The 22,459-nt window shown below is 40.5% G+C and overlaps 1 protein-coding gene across 2 annotated transcripts in view; it reads left to right on the top strand.

Annotated features, from left to right (window-relative positions):
• ADAMTSL1 (ADAMTS like 1) overlaps nucleotides 1–22,459 on the top strand; it is a 320,400-nt gene that overhangs the window by 72,136 nt on the left and 225,805 nt on the right. For both annotated transcript variants that reach the window (XM_039910787.1, XM_029055244.2), the window contains exon 4: nucleotides 3,832–4,068. In XM_039910787.1, the coding sequence (XP_039766721.1) occupies nucleotides 3,832–4,068 (237 nt within the window). The remainder of the gene's footprint in view (nucleotides 1–3,831; nucleotides 4,069–22,459) is intronic.

Below are 22,459 nucleotides of genomic sequence, written 5' to 3'. Positions count from 1 at the left end.
AGTTTAAGGTGTATTCAAAGAAGTGTAGGAGGCAGATAGGATACTGATTGTTTCAGAAAGTGGACTTTTTAATGGAGTTTTGGGTGAGAAGGCAACTGTGACTCTGCTCTGATTTCCAGTTATGCGGTAGGGTAAACCTGGCTGCGCTATGGGTTCAGTGGATGTCTTGAACTGGACTTCAGATGTTTTGGGCTCAACAAAAGCTGTTTTGGGTTCAACAAAAGTTCTGTTAGCCAAGTTTCTTTTCCCTTAATTTTTAAACACGTGTATTTCAAGGGAAATTTGATTCATATGTTTCTGATTCATTTACACTTAAATCACCAAAATGTTATTTTGTAAGAGCAACTTGATGTCCAAGAGGCTTTCTGAACCTGTTTTATAAGTATTCTTAATTCTTTTTCTTAAAACAGGAAGTTGAATTTTGCCAAGTATAAATAAACTCAAAAAATTTAAAAGGTTCAAGTTCAGTTTATAATCCTGAACCTTAGGTTTTAAGGGCATTTTCAATTTAGCAAAACATACTTTCCCACCACTCCACCAACACGGATACAAGAAAGAAAGCACTATTTTTGAAAATAGAATATTATGTCCCTTGAAGATCTTTTTTTTTCCACTTGCGAGAAGATATTTCCAGAAATAGTCAATATTTGATATGATTGGGTGTATATTCTCTGTGTAGCATGAGTCTATTTTCCTGAACAAAAATGAAGGAATAGAGGCATTTCTGTTCCATCAACTTTAGTATTCTGTGAGTTGATTTCATTGAGACCATACTTAATCTTTTTATAAACTAGAAAAACAGTAAATGTACATATATTTTTGTTGTAGATGTTTGGAGTGAGTATTCAAAGGGGTTGATTTTGGGTGCATTTTTGTTTTTGTAAAAATAAAGTTTCAAGAGCATAAAGGGTTTGATTTGGCACCTAAGTCCCATTGCAAGTCAACTGATTAGATCAGACAAATAACTTTCCCACTGGGCATTGGATAAAATGACCAGATTTTTCTCAAGATCAGACTTGGATAGCAAACAGTGATACCAACATTTTATTTTGAGCATGGGGAATAATGGGGACAGGAATTTAATTGGAGATGATGACGAGGTGAAGAAAGGCTTCAAGGAGTTGGAAACCCACCATTTTGTGTCTTTTCTGCCCTGACTGGAAACTCTTCAGTATTGTCAGAGACCTGAGAGAAGCAAATCTGGGATTCATGCTCCAAAGGTTGTAGGGGCCACAGCGCCCATGGAGTAGGCACCTCTGATACCTTTATTCCCCCTCCCACCGCTTTCCTTGCCTTCCAGCAGGATAGAGGAACTTTAAGGTGTAGGAAGGACCTTCATGCTGAATATGTGCAGAGGGGATGGGAGCAGACTCTCTCATCCACAAACACTCTCCCACACCTGCCCACTCGCATCTTTGCACTTTTTCACACTGACTCACATTACTCTAACACTCACTCACTTGTACACCTATAAGTCCACAAACATAGAAACACTCATTATTATTTATTATGGTATTTGTTAAGCGCTTACTATGCGCCAAGCACTGTTCTAAGCTCCAGAATAGATATAGGGTAATCAGGTTGTCCCACATGGGGATCACACTTTTAATCCCCAATTTAAAGATGAGGTAACTGAGGCACAGAGAAGTTAAGTGACATGCCCAAGGTCACAGCAGACAAGTGGTGGAATGGGATTAGAACCCACATCCTCTGACTCCCAAGCCCATGCTCTTTCCACTAAGCCACGCTGCTTCTCTAATAATGGTATTTGTTAAGTGCTTACTATGTGCCAAGCACTGTTCTAAGCTCTGGAGTAGATACAACGTATTCAGGTTGCCCCACGTGGGGCTCACAGTCTTAATCCCTATTTTACAGATGAGGTAACTGAGGCACAGAGAAGTTAAGTGACTTGCCCAAAGTCACACAGCTGACAAGTAACAGAGCTGGGATTAGAACCCATGACCTCTGGCTCCCAAGCCCGTGCTCTTTCCACTAAGCGACACTGCTTCAATAATTATGGTATTTGTTAAGCACTTGCTATGTGCCAAGCACCATTCTAAGTACTGGAGTAGATACAGGGTAATCAGGTTGTCTCACGTGGGTCTCACACTTTTAATCCCCATTTTACAGATGAGGTAACCAAAGCACAGAGAAGTTAAGTGACTTAACCAAGGTCACACAGCAGACAAATATCAGAGTCACACAGACACTGGCATCCCTTTTTAGAATACCCAGAGATACGTGACACATTGTATATACTTTTAACCAACAGTCCTTTCTAATGAAGTGGATTTATATTCCTGGGAACCAGAGCTGGCTTCAGACAGTAAGCAAAATAAGCCGTTGCTTCAGGTCACAAAATCAGAAGGGGCAACGGTATGGCCCTTCTCAAACATGGCAGCCACGTGGCTCCTCCCAAAGATAAAAGCATAGGTGGGGCAGTGGCTTTGGTGGAGAAATGCTCTTCTGCAAAATGTCATGTATGGCATCACTGTGTTCTATTGTATGCACATATACTACACACAGCATAATCAATTGGTCATTTATTGAGTGTTGACTGTGTGCAGAGCACTGTACTAGGAATTTGAGAATGTACAGTATAATAGAGTTGATAAACACATTCCTTGTCCACAAGGAGCTTACAGAGTAGAGGGGGAGGCAGCCATTAATATAAATTATGGATATGTACCTAAGTGTTGTAGGACTGAATGTGGAGTGAATAAAGGGTACAAATCCAAGTGCAAGGGTGCCTCAGAATGGAGTGGAAGAAGAGAGAATGAGAGCTTAGTCGGGGAAGGCCTCCTGGAAGAAATGTGCTATTCATAAGGCTTCTAAGTTGGAATGATCATCTTTTGGCGATGAACGGGGACGGAGTTCCAGGCCAGAGGCAGGATGCCGGTTATGGACTGAAGTGGTAAGAGACAGGAAATCAACAAGGAGGCTGCTGCACTAATCAATGCAGGAGAGGTTAAGTGTTTGAATTAATGGGCTTAGTTTGGGTGGAGCGGAAAGGGCAGATTTTAGTGATTTTGTGAAGGTTGAACTGACAGGATTTGGTGACATCATACTATGATGATGCCATGCGTCATGTGGAAGGGGCCAAATGTCTGATGCTGGCCTTGCTAGAAACTGTGCCAGAAGCCCTACTCCTTGCAGAACTCCACTTCTCAAGGGACTTCCAGGTTTTCAGAGTGCCTATAGCAGTGGGCTCTCACACTGACTCTGAAGATAGCCAGTTAGTGAGTGACTCACCAACCCTCAGGACAAAGGCCATATCACAACTTCCCTCAAGGAATGGAAATCTGAAGTCCTGCAGGGTGCAATGGAAGAGTCGAATCATATCCTTATTTTATGGCTAGCATTTGCCTTTCTTCTCAAAGAGAAATATTTGAAAAGGTATTTGATTTTGTGCATTTTGTTTTTTTAAGCTGCTAATTAGTACAAAATGGGTTTACAGATAGGTATGGTTTAAAGTTGACTGTGGAATCAATCAGTTAGTCAGTCATATTTACTGAGTATTTACTCTGTGCAGACCACTCTGCAAAGGAACAAATGGGCCAATGTATCCCCTAAAACATATTTTCAGAGACCCCTGGGTATTTCAGGGGTAATTCCCACTGGCTCCTTTTGAAAACTAGATAATGATTTGATCTCTGTAGTTAGAATGGTAGAGGGGCCTTCTGGATTTACCAGAGTGGTTGCCTTTCACTCTAACTACAGGAGCACAGCACATGAGCAACTACATCTCTTCTCACAAAGACTATTCCAAAGATCCATTTTTTTAATTGAACTCCTGATCTTGACTTGTTCTCTTCCTTTCTTCTTCTCCAGGACTGTCCTCCAGAAGCAGGTGATTTTCGTGCCCAGCAGTGCTCTGCTCATAATGATGTCAAGTATCAAGGCCAGTTCTACGAATGGCTTCCTGTGTCCAATGATCCTGACAATCCATGTTCTCTAAAGTGTCAAGCAAAAGACACAACCCTTATTGTTGAATTGGCGCCTAAAGTTCTAGATGGTACCCGATGTTACACAGAGTCTCTGGACATGTGCATCAGTGGTTTATGCCAAGTAAGTAGTACTGAGTTCATAATTGCTTAGGATTCATTTCTTTCTGACTGTCATTCTCCCATGTATCTGCTGATTTATATGAATCACTTAGTCTCTCCATCAACCTAACTCTCCAGATACTTTAGTTCCATTATTTTTGTGGTATAGGTAAGGAAGATGAACTCTGCCAAGCCCCATTAGGAAAAATAGGCTTTGCTTTCACCTCATTTTCACCTCAAGATGAACTTAGTGTGATTTTGAATATTGTGTATGTATATACTATTGAGAACTTCTGAGTTACCCAAATTGTGAAATAAGCAGATGATGCTTATTTCTGGAAGATAATAGTACTCTTGCACGTTCCCTATAATGGGCAATTTTATTGAGACTCTTCATCAGTTTCATGAGGCAGATAAAATTGATCTAACTCAAGTACAGAAATTCAACAGACCAGAATAAATATGATATCCATAAGGAAATTGAAATAATTTATAACTTTTACATAAACTAAAATGTAAAGCTAACGGGGGTTAATGCCAAAAAAAATGTAGGGGGAGGCATGTCAGCCTGATGATAATTCATTGGATGACCAGCTGAGGGTGCTGAGTGATTGAGCCTTTGTCACTGTGTCCAGATATTACTACCATGCTTCAGTACCCTGAAGATTCACCTTGCTCAAGTCTATACTGTATGACTGTACACTGAGTTCTCAGATGAAGTCCATTGGAATACCAGAAACATGCCTGGAATACTATAACATTGTAGTACCAGAGACCAATGGATGCTGGGCCGCAGGCAAGGGGAGGCAGAGGGGCTAGATTTCTTTTATTTGTTTTTTTGTTTTTGTTTGTTTTTTGGCCATGTAGTCCTTGAAGCTAGATTTGGTTTTGGTCAAAAATCCTGCCCCGGAGGCATGATGACTTTTGTTTAGATAATGACGTCTAGTAGGGAAGCAGCGTGGCTCAGTGGAAAGAGCACGGGCTTGGGAGTCAGAGGTCATGGGTTCAAATCCTGACTCTGCCACTTGTCAGCTGTGTGACTGTGGGCAAGTCACCTAACTTCTCTGCGCCTCAGTTCCCTCATCTGTAAAATGGGGATGAAGAATGTGAGCCTCTCGTGGGACATCCTAATTACCCTGTATCTACCCCAGCGCTTAGAACAGTGCTCTGCACATAGTAAGTGCTTAACAAATACCAACATTATTATTAGTAGTAGATTTGGAACTGGCTCATCTAGCAATGTGAAGTTGAGGGATGAGGATATATTTTATGTTTGTGACTGAAGTTTCTGAGTCTCTCCAAGATATGAGACTAGAGGAAATGGCTAAGTCGCCTACCATTTTTTCTAGTGGGGGATGTTGAGGTGGGGTGGGAAAGGTTCATGAATTAGGCAAATTTCAGTCTGCCTGCTCCTTGAAGCAGCCAAAGAATTGCCCATTATAAGAAATGTGCAAGCAAGTAGCCGCATTCATGAAAGGGGCAAATTTTTAATGCTTATTCCATGCATTCAAATGTTTTCTATGATATAACCCCAGTGTAATTGCTCCTGTGAAAAAATATTCACAAAAATGCTAGAGTATTCATATTTTCAAGATTCTTCAAGATTGATGAAGAATGTGGTGAGGGTAAACATTTGGGAGTCCAAACCTCAATTTTCATATCTTTTTGATTATTTAAAGTGAAATAGTTGTGGTAAATAGAATTGGCCACATATACCACATCTGAAACTCCTTCACAGCTGACACTACAGTAATAGGCATTTATAGTATCACTGCAGTATCATCTAATTGTAGTATCATCCCAATCCATATCTAAGACCCACACTTGTCCACAAAGGACTGCGAAAAGTAGATTAAACTGTTCCTTCTCATCAAGTTTTTGATTATGCATGACATTCTCTTTCCCATTTACTTTGGAGTACTGAGATGCCACTCTATTGAGCTATTATTTCAATGGCAAGCACTGTATATTAACATTGATACAGAAGTTTCCTTGTCTGCCTTCCAAATATTAGTAATATCTAAATGTTCTTTATTATTAAACTAATAGAGTTTTCTGATTGTGAGTAGCAGGCCTTTCTAATTCTGGATACTTGATCCTTCTATTCATGAATACAAGTCTTGTATTATTTTTTGATGTTGTTTTTAGTACAATCTGTAATAGATTTTTCAGAACTGAGGATGCTATAAAAATTATCAAAGCAAGAAAGGTCATCATAAATTAAATGATTACTATCTTCTCGTGTGTGTTTAGCCAAGTCATAAGAAAAATTGCATTTAGTTTCATTATTTGACTAAATTCAGAGACATAACTTCTCAACATTCCAGAACTGATACAACTAGGTACTAAATTCTTGTTGTCTATATTGTGGGTTTGTAGTATCAGAGGAAATGTGTTCCTTCCCCAAAATCAAGGTAATGGAATAGTAACTTTAGGGACTTGGATTTTTTTTTTCCTAATAGACTGACACCCATTCCACTTGTTCCTCTAGAGTATTCTGCCTTCGTGGCATAGTATGTTATCTAAATGTTTGTTTATAGAACAAAAGGAGATCATAGCTATCAGCTATTGGGCAACAACTGTGTAGCAAATTGTAGGCATTGTCAGCCTACAGGTGAACGTGGCAAGATGGAAAAAAAAACTGATCAGGTAAGATGTCATTCCTTTTTGTGGCTGTGTGTGTATGATACAGAATAGAAGCATTTAAGTTTTTATTTCTAAACCAATCATGCTGGCCAACTTTATGGAACATATAAATGTAACTGAAGGAATCATGTAACTGCTTACAAAAAGCAGGTTTTACTTCTGTTGTTTAGTTGCAGTAAAAGTTTTTCTAAATCAGAAGATCACTCCAAAATGGTATGGTGGCTCAGGCCAGACTTGGGTATGCCTCACCTGACCCCGTAGCCATTGTCAGTGGAATAGAGCAAGGCCATGTACTAGATTTGATTTTATTCCATCTATTCTACACAACACATTGCTTGAGGATGCAAGGAATTGAGAAGCTGGGGTTGAAATATAATTCTTGTTCTCTGAGAACTCTTCCAAATCATCAGGCTTAGAATATGACCTAAAGTCTTCCAAGACCTTCGGTACACTGGTAACTGTACTGTAGAAGCAAACGTATCAGAAGACATGCAGGTACTTTAAACTGATTTTCTAATTATTCTGATTATTACTAACTTTAATTGAAAGTGGAAAGCAAAGTTGTATGTGAAGCACCCTGGCCTCCAGCGGACTCACAGTCTAAATGGGGGAAGTCAGACACAAAGAGTACAAGAATGTCATAAAAAAACAGTGCAAACAAGGTAAAATTGAACAACAGAAGTATCAACAGTAAAACTGTCAGTTAAGCAGTAATGATTATTATAGACTTCAGATACCTCACCACTGTAGGCCAACAGTACTTGGCAATAAACTTCCCACCATCTTCCCAACATATCCTACTGGAGGGGGAGAGATGCAGAAAGAAAGAGATAGAAAATCAAAAATAGGAGGGCTAGTAAGTGTTTTGGAAGACTGGTAGAGTGTGGCACCAACGCAGTATCAAAATTGAAACCAAGTTGGAGAACTACAAGGTAACTAGTTAAAACCTTCAGTTTGGCTGTGAGACATGGAAAGGTGCCAACTTCAATTTCTAGAACAGTTTCTTTAATGCCCTCTGTGTGCTGCATTTAACATCAAATGGTCAGGCAGATCCACAAAACAATGAGGTCCTGGAATGCAGTCAATCTAAGAGCAGAGAAGCAAAACGGATAACATTACACAAGCAATCAATAGTATTTATTGAGTGCCTGCTCTAGGCAGAGTACTGTATTAAGTGGTGGTATCTCACCTTTGCTAAATAGAACATGTGAGGAGTTGGGCTCAAGCGAGGATACCCAAAGTTCACTGAGCAAATGTGTAGCAAGGGAGGCAGAACGTTTTTTTTCCAAGACACAGTGAAACAGCACTGTGGGCTGTGTGGCATAACGGTTGAGAGTTTTGAGACAACAGGAGAAGACAGATCCTTCTGGTATGTGGCAATGAGAAATGGGGTGTCTCCTCTCGAATGGTATCTTTGAGAAGACCAGAACACAAAAATAAATAAATGAAATCGATGTCCAGGCACCGTGGGTAGCAAATACAAAAATGTAGAGACCCACAGTCTTCACTTGCTCATAGTGTTAGGGGGAATGTGTCAGTCAATCAATCATATTTATTGAGCACTTACTATGTGCAGAACACTGTACTAAACACTTGAGAGAGTACAATAGAACAGAGTTGATAGGCATGTTCCCTGCACACAAGGAGCTTACAGTCTAGAGGGGGAAACAGACAATAACATACATAAATAGATTATATTTGTGTACATAAGTGCTGTAGGGCTGAGGGAGGGATGAATCAAGGCTGCAAATCCAAATGCAAGGGCAAAGCAGAGGGGGGTGGGAGAAGAGGAAATGAGGGTCTACTCACTGTACCTCAATCTCGTCTATCTGACCTCTCACCCACATCCTGCCTCTGCCTTGGAATGTCCTCCCTCCTCATATCCAACAGACAATTTCTCTCCCCGCCTTCAAACCCTTATTGAAGGCATAACTCCTCCAAGAGGCCTTCCCCTGACTCTGTTTTATCAGCCACTTTCACAATCACTGATAAAACCTAAAAGTCGGGAGCATTATTTTCAAATTAAAAGACACTGATATGTAAGTAGGAGAATTGATTTATCAAACTATTGTAAGTATTTGTAAATTGTCCTTTGTTTTCAAAGAAGAAACCACTGATGGGAAAGTTTACTTAGGAGTGTGTGTGTGTGTGTGTATTGCAAGTATGGGTATCTTTTCAGGTGTTATGGCAATTGCTTAGCCGTAGAAATCTGCCTGTTTTAGATCTAGAAAACCAAGTGGCTTTTTTGATCCAACTTTTCCAACTTCTTTTTTGGCACGAATGTCTTCCAGGCTACTGAGTTTCCTTTTCAGAACACAAAAAGAGCCAATTTTTGTTCTGTTTGGTTAATGACCTTCCTGCAACGAGGAAGATGGCTGGGAGTGGCATTGTGAAAGGGTGGTCCACACCTCTAGATATGGAAAGTCAATTTATTTTTGCTTCAATTAATTTTCATATCACCACAGATGGGGAATTTTACCTAGAAATCCTGTTGGTATGAATGCAATTTCTCATTTTCTGTTCAACTGTGTGTTCCGTCTTTCTGCCCCTCCATGTAGATGGAAATGGTCTGCCCCTTTTGGGGGTGACCCAGACGTTCTCCAGCTCAGTTGCTTCATGCTCAAAGTCTCGGGGGATGCTATTCTCCTCTCCCAGGTTTTTCCGGAAATGATAGGCTGCTTCTGCTGCCCAGACAAAGCCATTAAAATAACAACAAAGCATATTTTTTCTAGACTTTTCTAGAACAGAGTCTTTCTTTACCAAATGCCCTGGCCCCAGCTAGGTCAGAAACAGAACAACCTTTCTCGTGGTATGTATTTTGGTTAGCATCAGAAGTTATGGTGTCACAGAAAATTTAGACGTTAAAATAACAATAACAACATATAGGGCATATTCTGCTTTTCCAGTTGAAGGAGTTCAAAGAGTTTTACAATCATTGCACAACATCCAGCTGGCGGAGTCAGGTATTCCCTGGATGTGCATTACACACTTTGGGAGGTGAATTCATTCTTCCAGGCCACTAGAAAGGAGAAAACGGGTGTGGGTCTATAGAGCACCTGGAGTTCTTCAGAGGAAAGCTATGATATAAATTCAAAACAATAACAAATTGGGTAAATTACTGCTTTTAAGTTCCATGATTGGAGCAGACATTTCAATGGCTTGTCTTCTAGTTCATTCTTCACTTATTTAAATGGATAATATTTTAAATTTAAGGAAATCAAAGTTCAAGAAAGTGAACAAAACAAAATACGTTCCTTTTATGCCAGAATACGTGCAACAAATTGGTCTTAATCCTGTGCACTGTCTCTGAAAAAAAAATGTTGCAAGATTTATAACTTCTGAAGTTAGGATAATGGAACACATTTTATGTGTTAACATAAGGTCAACTCTGCGACAGTTAAAAAAAAAAGAAATTTAATGAATTTCACCCATTTCTTACTGATGCTTTATACTATAACTATCCTTCATTTACAAAGATGATAATCTCGACAATGAAATCCTAACCATGCCATGAGAGGGTGGATGAAAAGACCAATGCGTGCCTGATAATTCCTTCCATGTTATTTGCTTGTAAAGCTAGGCTCTTGCTGTTTTCATAGGCTTGTTCATCAGAAAACCTGCCTCTCTTTTGGAGACTGCCTCTTAGTAGTCCAGTGTTCATGAAGCTTTTGCTGTACTCTCACAATTGCTGCCCAATGGACTGTGTGTCCACTGCTCTGTAACATTTTACTCTCTTTTTAAATAGTTTTATTATTCCAAGTTTTACTCTCTTTTTAAATAGTAATTCTGCCCCACTGGCTTGTGTGTACCAACTTTGGGTTCATCATACAGTAGCTGCTTGGGGATCCTCTTGTCATCCACTCTCTTCATGTCCCACCCAATCAAGCTGGGTTGCTGTGAGCATTGCTTCAGGGCTGATGAACTGACTCCAAAGCAAAACTTCTTTGTTGGTAGTCTTGTCTTGCCCTTCGATGTTGCTCATGGTTCCTAGGTGATGCTGGTAAAATGGCCCAAGAAGCTGTATGTGTCTTTTGCAGTAGGTCCAGTTCTCAAAACCATATAGAAAGTTGGAACCACATCTTTTAACTATTTTAACTTCATATGAAGTTTTATTCCTTATTGTTGCCACACAGTATCTTGCATTTTGTTGCTCTTCCCCATTCTGTTTTCTACCTCTTCAGTTATATTTGCACTATAACAGTTATAACAGTATAGTAGTATACTGACTACTGTGTTGTCAATGAAAGTCTTTGGTGGGTGTAAAGTTTCATGTATATATACCCTGATACACGGCAGTACTCTTGAGATACACAAACATAGGCTATGCAAATGATTATGAATCGCTTTGCAGATTCAGCACAAAGCTACCAGTGTGCTGGTCTAATGTTAGAGCAGCCTTATTTTCAATCTAACTAAGGCTACAGTTCAATCACTTTGCCTTATGGGCACTAAATTGAGCTATCAGAGACAGGGTAGAAGATCCATGGAACTGTGTTCTTGTCTCTTGACTGGAGTGAGAATGCACATAATTGACAGCTACTCATGAGGGTGATGGCTGGCTGCTCTTCTGTCTCCTAACTCGGCCACTCATGTGGGTGGTTAGGATTTGTGGGGTTGAAAGTCTAAGGCTCTCTCTTTCAGTTAGACCAGTGTGGCTCCTGAGAGACAGGACTGGTGTTGCATGCTTCTCTGATATTTGCACTTGTCTATACAACTTAGGTCCTCTTACAGCTAGATTGGCCCTAAGCATGCCCCTTGGCCTCTGTGAGTTGTGGCAAACTTCTCAGTGTGTCAAAAGAGCAAATTTTACTTGCCCATAGTGTGGAAGGTAGTGTTGGTTATGTATGAGTTATTTCAGCCACACCCACAAAGATCAATCAAACAATTGATGGTATTTGAGTGCTTCCCATGTACAGAGCACTGTACTAAGCATTTTTACAATTGCTTAGACACAATCCTTGCCCACAAGGCACTAACCATCTTCAAGTGGAGACATTAAAATAAATTGCAGAGGGGGGAAATAGAGTATAAGGCTATATACATAAGTGCTGTGGGGCTGGGTGAGTATCAAAGGATGAATAGACTCATTGCCTATGGCATCATCTTTGAAAATGAAGGCTATAAACACATGCGCGCGCGCACACACACACATACACACACACACACACAGAGTGCATGTGGATTTGTGCTTGCTATGCCTGTGGTTGTTTCCAAAGTCCCTGCTCAAAGAAAGCAACCCCTCCCTTGGTTGCCACAGGTCAAACTTGTGCATTTCTCTGCAGTTGTTTCCCAACTGTCCACCATTCGTTCATTCATTCAATCGTATTCATTGAGCATTTACTATGTACAGAGCACTGTACTAAGTGCTTGGAAAGTACAATTTGGCAACAAATCGAGACAATCCCTACCCAACAATAGGCTCACTGTCTAGAAGGGGGGAACAGTCTTTGAGAAGCAACATGGCCTAGTGGAAAAGGCTTGGGAGTTATGAGACCATCATCATCAATGGTATTTATTGAGCGCTTAATATGTACAGAACACTTTAGTAAGCACTTGGGATATAGTTGGCAGACATGTTTCCTGTCCACAACAAGCCTACAGTCTGGAGGGGGAGACAGACAATATAAATAATTTCTAGTTTCTAAACCATAGATATGTACCTAAATGCTGTGGGGTTGAAGATGGGGTGAAAATCAAATACCGAAAGGTCACAGATGCAAGTGCCTAGATGATTCAGAAGGGAGAGAGAGACAGGAGGAGGGTTAATTTGGGGAAGACCTCTTGGAGGAGCTGTGACTTTAATAAAGTTTTGAAGGTGGGAAGAGGGATAATCCGGTGAATATGGAGGGGTGCTGGTACTTCCAGACTAGAGGGAGGTCTTGTGAAAGGGGTTGGCAGTGAAATAGACAAGATTGGGGCACAGTGAGTAAACTGGCACTAGAGGAGCAAAGTGTGCAGGCTGGGCTGTAGTAGGTTGGTGAGGTAAGGTAGGAGGGGGTGAGGTGAATGAGTACTTTAAAGCTGCTGGGAAGGCGTTTCTGTTTGATGTGGAAGTTGAAGGGCAACCATTGCAGCTTCTTGAGTGGGGAGAATTCTTGAGTGGGAAAACATGGAATGAACTTTTTTAAATGATCTGTGAAGCAGAGTCCAGTATGGACTGGAGTGGAGAGAGACAGGAGGCGAGGAGATCTGCCATGAGGCAGATGCAGTAGTCAAGCCAGGATAGGGTAAGTGCTTGGATCAACATGGTAGCAATTTGGATGGAGAGGGAAGTGCATATTTTTGCAATGTTGTGAAGGTTGACCCAACAGGATTTGGTGACAGATTGACTATGTGGGTTGAATGAGAGAGATGAGTCAAGGATAATGCCAAGATTACGGGCTTGTGAGATGGGGGAATAGTAGTATTGTCTACAAGGATGGAAAAGACAGGGAGAGGGCAGTTTGGGGGAGATAGGTGATAGATTAGGCGAGAAGAAGGTCATTAGTTACCATCAGATTTGGTGAGAAGATGGTCATTAGTTACCGTGGAGTGCAGGGTGCAGAAACCAGATTGAAGGGGATCAAGGAGGGAATGGAGGAGAGGAAGTGGAGACAGAGAATGTAATCAACTCTCTCAAGAAGTATGGAGAGGAATGGTAGGAGGGAGATGAGGTGATAACTGGAGGGAGCCATGGGGTCAAGAAGGGTATTTTCAGAATAGGGAATACGTAAGCATGTTTGAAAGCAGTGGAGAAGAAGCCATTGGAAAGTGATTAGTTGAAGATGGCAGTCAAGAAGGGAAGAAGGGAAGGGGCATGCTTTTTAATAAGATTTGAAGGGATGGGGTCAGAGGCACAGGTGGAGGTGGGTAGATTTGAGAAGAGGCAAGAGATCTCTTCTTGAGATACTGCAGGGAACATAGGGAGAGTATGGGCCTCAGTTGTAAAATGGGGATTAAATGCCTATTCTCCCTCCTACATAGACTGTGAGCCCTATGTGGGACAGGGACTGTGTCCATCCTGATTAACTTGTATCTACCCCAATTCTTAGAACAGTGCTTGACACATAGTAAAGGCTTAACAAATACCTTAATACTAATCATGATTTGAAGTGGTGCCTCACTATGTCTTTGAAACACTTGTTCTGCTCTCCCTTCTTGCACTTGCCCTGAATCGAGTAGCTGTTTGGGAATCCTACTGTCATCCATTCTCCTCACATGTCACACCCAGTGAAGATGTGAGGATTACCTCAATACCGGTGAGCTGACTGCATTCCAGGTCCTAGTTTCTGGTGATCCTGCTTTGCCCTTGATATTCATTATAGCTTGCAGGTGGTGCTCATGAAAGCTGATGATGATGATGCAAGATGTGTATTCTGTAGTAGGCCAAGTTCTTTCAGCCATGTAGATATTCGAAGAGCAATGTTGTAGACTTTCAATTTTGAATAAATTAGTTGCCCCATTGTTGACGAACTGTCACTCTTCCAGAAGGCATGCTGGAATTCCATTTTTTTGTTAATCATCTACCCAGATCTCAGTTGACAGAATTCTGCTTAAATATCAGAATTTGGAAACAGGATTACTTTCTGTGTGGTCAGTGAAAATCTTTGGGTCAATGTAGAGCTTTCCTGAGACTGATTAATTCATAACCTTATTAATTCTTCAGGTTTATTGTCAGTCCAAAATATTAAACTGAATGTGAAGCAGTTCCTCTGTGGGCAGCATCAGAAAGGGTGCATTAGCACTCCCCATAACAAAAAAAACCCAACAATTATAGCTTTGCCTTTTCATGAAGCTACTATATATCTACAGTTTAGTGAGGACAATAAAGGAGTTGGAGAAGGTGCAGAGAAGGACAGACCAGGATGATTGAGGAATGGAGCAGATTCTGATAAGGCTATCTTGAAAAAAAAAGGTGAAAGCTGGGAAAGGATTCATTCAATCTGTTTATTGAGCACTTACTGCATGCAGAGCACTGTACTAAATGCTTGGGAGAGTACAGTGCAACAATAAACAGACACATTCCCAACCACAAGCTTACAGTCTAGAGGGAAAGGATGTGATTAAACCTTTACAAAATCAGGAAGGTTGCTGATAGGGCATATATGGAATTTCTGTTCCTCAAATCCCACAAAATTAGGACAAGCAAGACATTACCCACTGAAGCTTTAAGATAGTATATTAAAAATAAACAAAAGGGAAAAAAATCAAATCCTGGTTGATGAATGTATGTAATTCATTGCTACAGGAAGTTGTGAAAGCTCAAAATATCAATAAGTTCAGGAAGGGATTGGATAAATTCATGGATGAGCAGTCTATAATGAGTTACTTGAAAGAGAAGTTAAGGCTCTAACGGGAAGGGCAGTAAATAGGTATAACCATGCCTATCAGGAGAGCAATTACCACACTTTATCCTCCTGTTTTCCTCCTTGAAGGCATAATACTATACTGTATAGATCATTTGTCAGACCCAGTAAATTCTTTGCTTAGATGCATAAAAATCTGAATAGCATTTTACGAGTGTCCTCTAGAACACAGTCATCTGCACCTAGTAGTTCCTACATAACAATTACCAGACTTGATTGATGCTGATAGCCTGCTGAATTGCAGCAGTTTACCAACAGATAGGTGTTCTGTGGAACTAGCTTTCCGATCTCTCGTATCCTCAAACATAGTCTTGCTCGCCTCTGGTTTTCTTGTCTCTGTCCTATCCACCCCCCTTCAGTTTATAGTGCATGCTGCTGTCTGAATCATCTTCTGGAAATGCAGGACGATGGACATCTCTCCAATGGCTACCCATTTCAAAACCTCCAATGGCTACCCATTTCCCTCTACATCAAGTGGAAACTCCTTCCTATTGGCTTCACGTCTCCCACCATCTTTCCCCATCTTACTTATTGGCTCTCTTTATCCACTTCTCTCCAGCATGCACTCTTTGCTCCTCCAAGCTCACCTTTTTACTGCCTCTTACTTTCACCTCTTCTGCCTCTAGCCCCTTACTACTGCTGTTCCTCCTCAGCTTATAACTTCCTCGTAACCCAAATCTTCCAGATCACATCAATTCCTATTTTCCAAACCTTCCTATAAATCCTTCCTCCCCCAAGGAGCCTTCACTGATCAATTCCCGACTTTCCAAGCTTTTCACTTGGTAGGAGTTCAACCTTCACTATTGGTTGATTAGCAGCATAGAATAGCTTGAACAGGATGAGACCTACTATGCAGCCCTGCTTTTTTCCAATAATGATAGGTAAAAGATCATACCTGGGTTAGTGAGACACTCCAGTAGTTTCCACTATGAGCTCTCCCACCTGTCTTCATGAAACTGGTGATTATGGTGACATCTTTGAAGTCTTGAGGTATTTCTTCAGTGTTCCCAATGCTGAAGAACAGTCCAGGCAGGCACAAACCTCTACTCAACATTAAGTCTTTTCCTTATTTATAGATTTTGGGGAAGATTGTCTCCAGTCAAAGTGTGTTACTAATTTTGCTTGCTTTGTCTGCAGTAATGGGTCCCTCAAAACTCTGAATGCAGGCCATGCTGTCACACTGTTTCCAGTTCATATAAGGCCTGAGTTTCCACATCCTCAAAAATGAGCATGCGACTCCCTTTTTTTCCTCACAAAGCAAGCTGACTTTGTACTCTACAAATACAAACACCAAGTAACAAAGATGATTGTGCTTCTCAGGCTACATCATAAATATTTACTGATGAGTTAAATATGCCTTTAATCTTATTCCCTATATACATACATTGCAAAATATACTTTATTAGAAATTGATATTATTTATCGCATGTTTTAGTAGAATCCAAATTAACAGAAATGTAGAGAGTGAAAGGGTCATCTACTGCTCCACTTTTAACTTTAACTTAAAATATTCAGAAAGATGGCTCTTCTTTTTTGTTTTTTAAAAAAATGATCTCTAAGAACAAAAATTCCATATCCTCCCTAGGGAGTTTGTTCCAGTGCTTAATCACCCTTACATTCAAGAAGTTCTTCCTTATGTCTAACTGAACTCTTGTTCTCTCAAAGGTGGGTATAGGTCTCGTCAGCTCATCACTTAGATAGGTTCCTTCCAGGATGCCAGAGAGGATCGGATCTTCTATGAAAAGCTTCAGAAGAAGCTTCTACTTCACTTCAAGGTAAGTCCATACCTTTGCCCTGGGACAGGGTAGGGGGATATGATTGCCCCCTCCCCTTTTCCCCCTAGCAGACGGAGTATGCACTCTCCAGTAGACAGATGGCAGGGTGCCAAGCATCCCCCAACCTCCCTCCTCCTGTCCCTGCATCAGTAGGGAAGTTGGGGTGAGAGGGGGGCTTTCAGTCTGGGATGCTGCTGGTCTCCCCAGACAGTCCCTGGGAGATCTTCTCCTTGGCCTTACCTCCGGTCTGCTAGGGTCAGGGTTCCCCTTTATTTTTCACCCCTGACCTTTTGGCCCTCTGGGAAGACCCCTTCTACCAGGGTGCTCTTCCTTCGCTAGACTTCAGGTAGGGGAAAGATCCCAACTACAGAGAGGGAAAGAGGTCCTTTGGTTAGAGGATCAGACTCCTTTCTCCCTACCTCTTGCTCCCCTCCCTGGCTCAATGTGAGCTGTTTACTAGCTTACTTGCCCTTGTCTGGGGGCGGCTTGAGCCCACTCCCTTCCCTCCTCCCATTGTTGCCATTGCTGTCAACCACTCTTGGGGTGTGGGAAGAACCCCAGACTCCCCCCGGGAGTCTCCTTCCCCTAGGCACCACCCTTCCCACATATCCTGACCCCCACATCTCTTTTCTCCTCACCGTATAGCTGGATTCATGCCAGCTCCCATGTTCCCCCATCTCACTCGAATGAATGTTTCTTGCCTCCTCCTGCCCCATGCTGATTTCCAATATGGTTGGTGAAAAGTGCTTTTCCTGAATCCTCGATGGATTTTTACTCCAGGTTATCAGTGTCTGCTGTCTTGGAAAGTCACAAGGGAGTTGGAAGGCATTTGAGACTTCTGTTTGAAGTGGTGATTGGTGGAGGGACACACTTCCTATCCCTTCTGTATCCTTCCTTCTCCCCACCAAAAAATAGATAAATAAAATAAACCTTATTAAATAGTCTGCTTTTGTTGCTGAAATATGACTGGACATTAACTTTTTAAAAGGCAGTAGGGACAAAGGTTCTATAACCAGAATTTAGTAATCTGTACTATGTGTAACGTAGGTGAATTTGTATGTCCTTAGTAAGAGCAAGTGCATCATTTTCTTTTCATTGAATTCTATTCCCTGGGGCATCGATTACATACAGTGTTGGGGCTTTAGGTGAGAGATTACCTCTGTACACTTAAAGACACAGAGAGCTGCTTTAACTTAATCCTTTTCTTTTTGGAAACGCATCATCTAGATATCACTTTAAACATTCTTCAGCCTCCAATATTTTAAAGAAAAGTAATTCCAGGCATATTACCCTTGCTAGTGTGCTTTTAGAATGAATAATAATATGGAATAAATTATGTGGTTGCCAACTGGATCATTGGATTTCAATAGTAATTCTATTTTCTCGTGGAATCAAAATGATAATTGTATTTATACTGAAGAAGTGTCATTAAGTTATAATAATTCCCCACATAAGGAATTTAGTTTGATATGAAGTTAATAATTTTCTTCCTATGTTGGTGAGTCAGGATACAGTATCAGACATACATTATCTAATCCAAGAGTGCTAATACTTTAATCATGAAGGTTTCTGTTCCTTGTAAATTTCAGTCACCCTCTTTCAGATGAATCTACTTTTAATTCTATAAAGAAATGCAGTAGTACTTACAGTATTACACTTTTTTTTTGATATTTGTTAAGCTTTTTATGTGCCAGGCACCTTTGTAAATGCTGGGGTAGATAGAAGTTAATCAGGTTGGATACAGTCTGTATCCCACATGAGGCTCACAGTCTTAATCCCCATTGTACAGATGAGGTAACTGAGGCACAGAAAAGTGTAGTGACTTACCCAAATGGTGGAGCTGGGATTAGAACCTGGGTCCTTCCAACTTCCAGGCCCATGCTCTATCCACTCCTTTCCCTGTTGATATGTTTTTCCCTGTCCTTGGAGCTTCCAAGATACCAATAGTTCCTTAATGTATTTTTGACTCTATGATTACAAATTGTCAAATTGAAGTGTACATTTCCTAATGACCACACAGTTAGTACAGTGTTCTGCACATAGTAAGCACTCAATAAATACCACTGATGGATTGATTGGTTAAACAAGCAATCAACACACACTGTTGGCTTTTCTTTGGAGAAGTGAAGCCAGCTTCATGTGTAAAGTTATGAAGTTAGAAACAGATGCTTTGGTCATCCTGCATTTGTTTAGACGCTGGGTAGATAGGGCTGAAGAGAAGGAAGCTGCTTTCCTATTATTCTTAAAGATTCTGTGGAATTGGAAATGAGCATTCATTCCACCTCAAGAAGACTATATTTCACCTCATTCTTTTCTATATTTTCCCAATCCAATTTCAAGCTTCTACAGAGGGAGCTATCAGAACTTCTATAAGAAAATTTTCAGAAAGATATACCAGAATTCCTTATTTTCTCATAGGTCCATAGATTCCTTCTGTCATTCCTGATAGAATAACAAATGGATGCCCTCTTGGCATAGAGAGTGGATCTAAGAATCAGAAGGATGTTGAGAATCTAATGGATTTTTGTATTGGATCCTAAAATCCTAAAAATCCTAATGGATTTTGCCAAGATCAATATTCAGAAGTATTTAATAGACTGTTCCATAAGCATATTTGCAGTGGAATTTGCCCTAAATGTTCATCTCTTCAAATATCTTTGTGGAATGTTCATATTTGTGGAATGTTCAGTTGATTCCCAGACAATTTTCAGATTAAAATTTCACTTCTACTCTCCTTCATCCACCCACCATCATTGACCTAATTATGCCAAAATTGTATAGCTAAGAGGGAAGGCCCACCCAGTGCTAAGGGATGGTGAAGAGCGCCAGAGGCAACCAGTAAAAGGTGTTGAGGGAAACAAGTTAAATGCTTCCTCTGCAAGCTGACCAGATAAGATCTGGGTGTTTGTGGTTGCTGATATTCTACCTATTATCTTATTTATAAAACAGTGTTACCTCACAGTTCCCCTGTTTTTTGAAGACAAGTTAAGGGCCTTTTCTGGATCACTAGTGGGTTTATGGTCCCCTTTTTGGGGAACAGAGATTCTATCCCTTTCCCAATTTCAAAGCATATAAACTTCATATCAGACAGGCGGCTACTGTCCCCACCTTCAAAGCCTTATTGATGGTACATCTCACCCAAAAGGCCTTCCCTGACTAAGACCTCCTTTCCTCTTCTCCCACTCTGTTCTTCATCACCCTGGCTTCCTCCCTTTATTCATCCCCCTCCCAGCCCCTCAGAATTTATATACATATCTATAATTTTATTCATTTATATCAGTGTATGTCTCCCCCTCTAGACTGTAAGCTAGTTGTGGACATGGAATGTGTCTGTTATTGGAGAAGTAGCATGGCTTAGTGGAAAGAGCACGGGCTTCAGTGTCAGAGGACAGAGGTTCTAATCCCAGCTCCACCACTTATCTGCTGTGTGACTTTGGGCAATCCACTTAACTTCTCTGTGCTTCAGTTACCTCATCTGTAAAATGGGGATTAAGACTTTGAGCCCCACATGGTACAACCTGATTACCTTGTATCTACCACAGCGCTTAGAACAATGCTTGGCACTTAGTAAGTGCTTAACAAATGCCATAATTATTATTATTGTTATATTATATTGTACTCTCCCAAGCACTTAGTACAGTGCTCTGCACACAGTAAATGCTCAATAAATATGATTAACTGATTGACCACCAGATCTCCATTATTAATTTCACTGAATCTGTCTATATAACTAATATAAATTTCACCTACAGTATTTTAAACCCATTTCTTCTGCTTCTTTAATAATAATAATGATAATAATGATGATATTTGTTCATTCATTCATTCAATAGTATTTATTTAGCGCTTACTATGTGCAGAACATTGTACTAAGTGCTTGGCATGTGCAATTCGGCAACAGATAGAGACAATCCCTGCCCAGTAACGGGCTCACAGTTTAAATGGGGGAGAGAGACAGCAAAGCATAACAGATTTGTTAAGTACTTACCATGTGACAAGCACTGTCCTAAGCACTGGGACTGGTACAAGGTAATCAAGTTGGACACAGTCCCTGTCCTACATGTGGCTCAGTTTTAATCCCCATATTACAGATGAGGTAACTGAGGCACAGAGAGGTGAAGTGACTTGTATAAGGTCATACAGCAGACAGGTGGCAGAGCCAGGATTAGAACCCATGACCTTCTGACTCCCATGCCTGAGCTGTATCCACTACACAATACTGCTTCTTTACCAGTTGGTCTCTTCTCACCCTTCCCATCTCCAGGCAGAATAAACCCCATTTTTCTTTCCTCTTCCTCCTCAGAGGTACTATTTTCCAACCCCTTAATTACCTTTAAGGCTATCTTCTGAACTTCAAAATCAAATTGTTTCTCAAAGTTCAGAGACATATTTCACAATAATTTAGTCAATAAAATAGAAAACATTTTTTTTGGCAGAACAGTTAAAACCCAAGAGGAGTTTAAATGGGCAGGGAAAAGGTCCCCCCAAAGACATTTGGCTAGGATTGTGTTTTAGCTGTTGCCTACAAGCATATTATGAAGTGTATCTTTCTTAAAAAGTCTAAATAGCAATGTACCTGTGTTGTACTGATAAAGAATTTATAAAAAACTGAAAATCCAGTGGGACTGTAACCATACTTGCATGCATACATATAGACTTCCCCCTCAGGAGCATCGTCTTTGAATCTGAAGAGATATAATAACTATATATTCCAATGTATGTGCATCAGTATACATAGATAATCTCTTTTCTCTATTATTTACATACATGTATACGTACATTTTAAGGAAAATATTTCAAAATGAAATGAACTATAGCTGTAAATGCTCACCTTTTGACATTGAAAGCATTCTTTATCATTTCATCGTCATTCCTCATCCACTATTTGCCAACTTTCATCTTTTGCAACTAAATATTGATCAATGGCAATTATTGATCACATGCTGTGTGTTCTAGGCACTCTACTAATCACATGGGGGAGTACAACCATAGTAAGACACATGCTACCTGCCCTCAGGGAACTTTCAATTTAATGAGAGAGACATATAAAAAGTATTTACAGATAGTAAAACCTGGGCAGAGTACCAGGATAAGTCAGGAATCAGTACATACCCATCACATCAGAACAATCAGCTGAATTAGTAATTCAATGTACCGTTATGTTTATAAATGAAGTGTGTAGACAAATAAATATGTGCATATGATCATATGTGCTGAGGGCAGAAAAAGAGTACACCAGTGGTAAGGGTGCATGTTGGGCTGAGACAACTGGAAGATGGTAAGCTTCTTGAGGGCCGTGATAGTGTCTACCAACTTTACTATATTATAATCTCCCATGCTTTCAGTACAGTGGTCTGCACACACTAAGTGCTCAGTAAATATAATTGATCGATTCATTGATTGTTGTGAATTAATTGGGGAACACTTCTGGGAGAAAGTGGGATTTTAGGAAGTCTTTAAAGATGGGAAGCTATGTAGTCTGATGGAGGTAATGAGGGAGGGAATTCCAGGCTGAGGAACCAGTATTTGGGAGGGGAAGGCTCAGGTTTCACAGCCACATAAAAAGTTGGCCATCACAACTTTATAGACCTACAGCTTTGCCAAAATATCAATCTTCCAAAACCCATGCTCTGCTTTTCATTCTGTT

The sequence above is a fragment of the Ornithorhynchus anatinus genome, chromosome X5, assembly GCF_004115215.2.
Source record: "Ornithorhynchus anatinus isolate Pmale09 chromosome X5, mOrnAna1.pri.v4, whole genome shotgun sequence".
Lineage (NCBI taxonomy): Eukaryota > Metazoa > Chordata > Mammalia > Monotremata > Ornithorhynchidae > Ornithorhynchus > Ornithorhynchus anatinus.
This window is presented reverse-complemented; position numbering and strand designations above follow the sequence as displayed.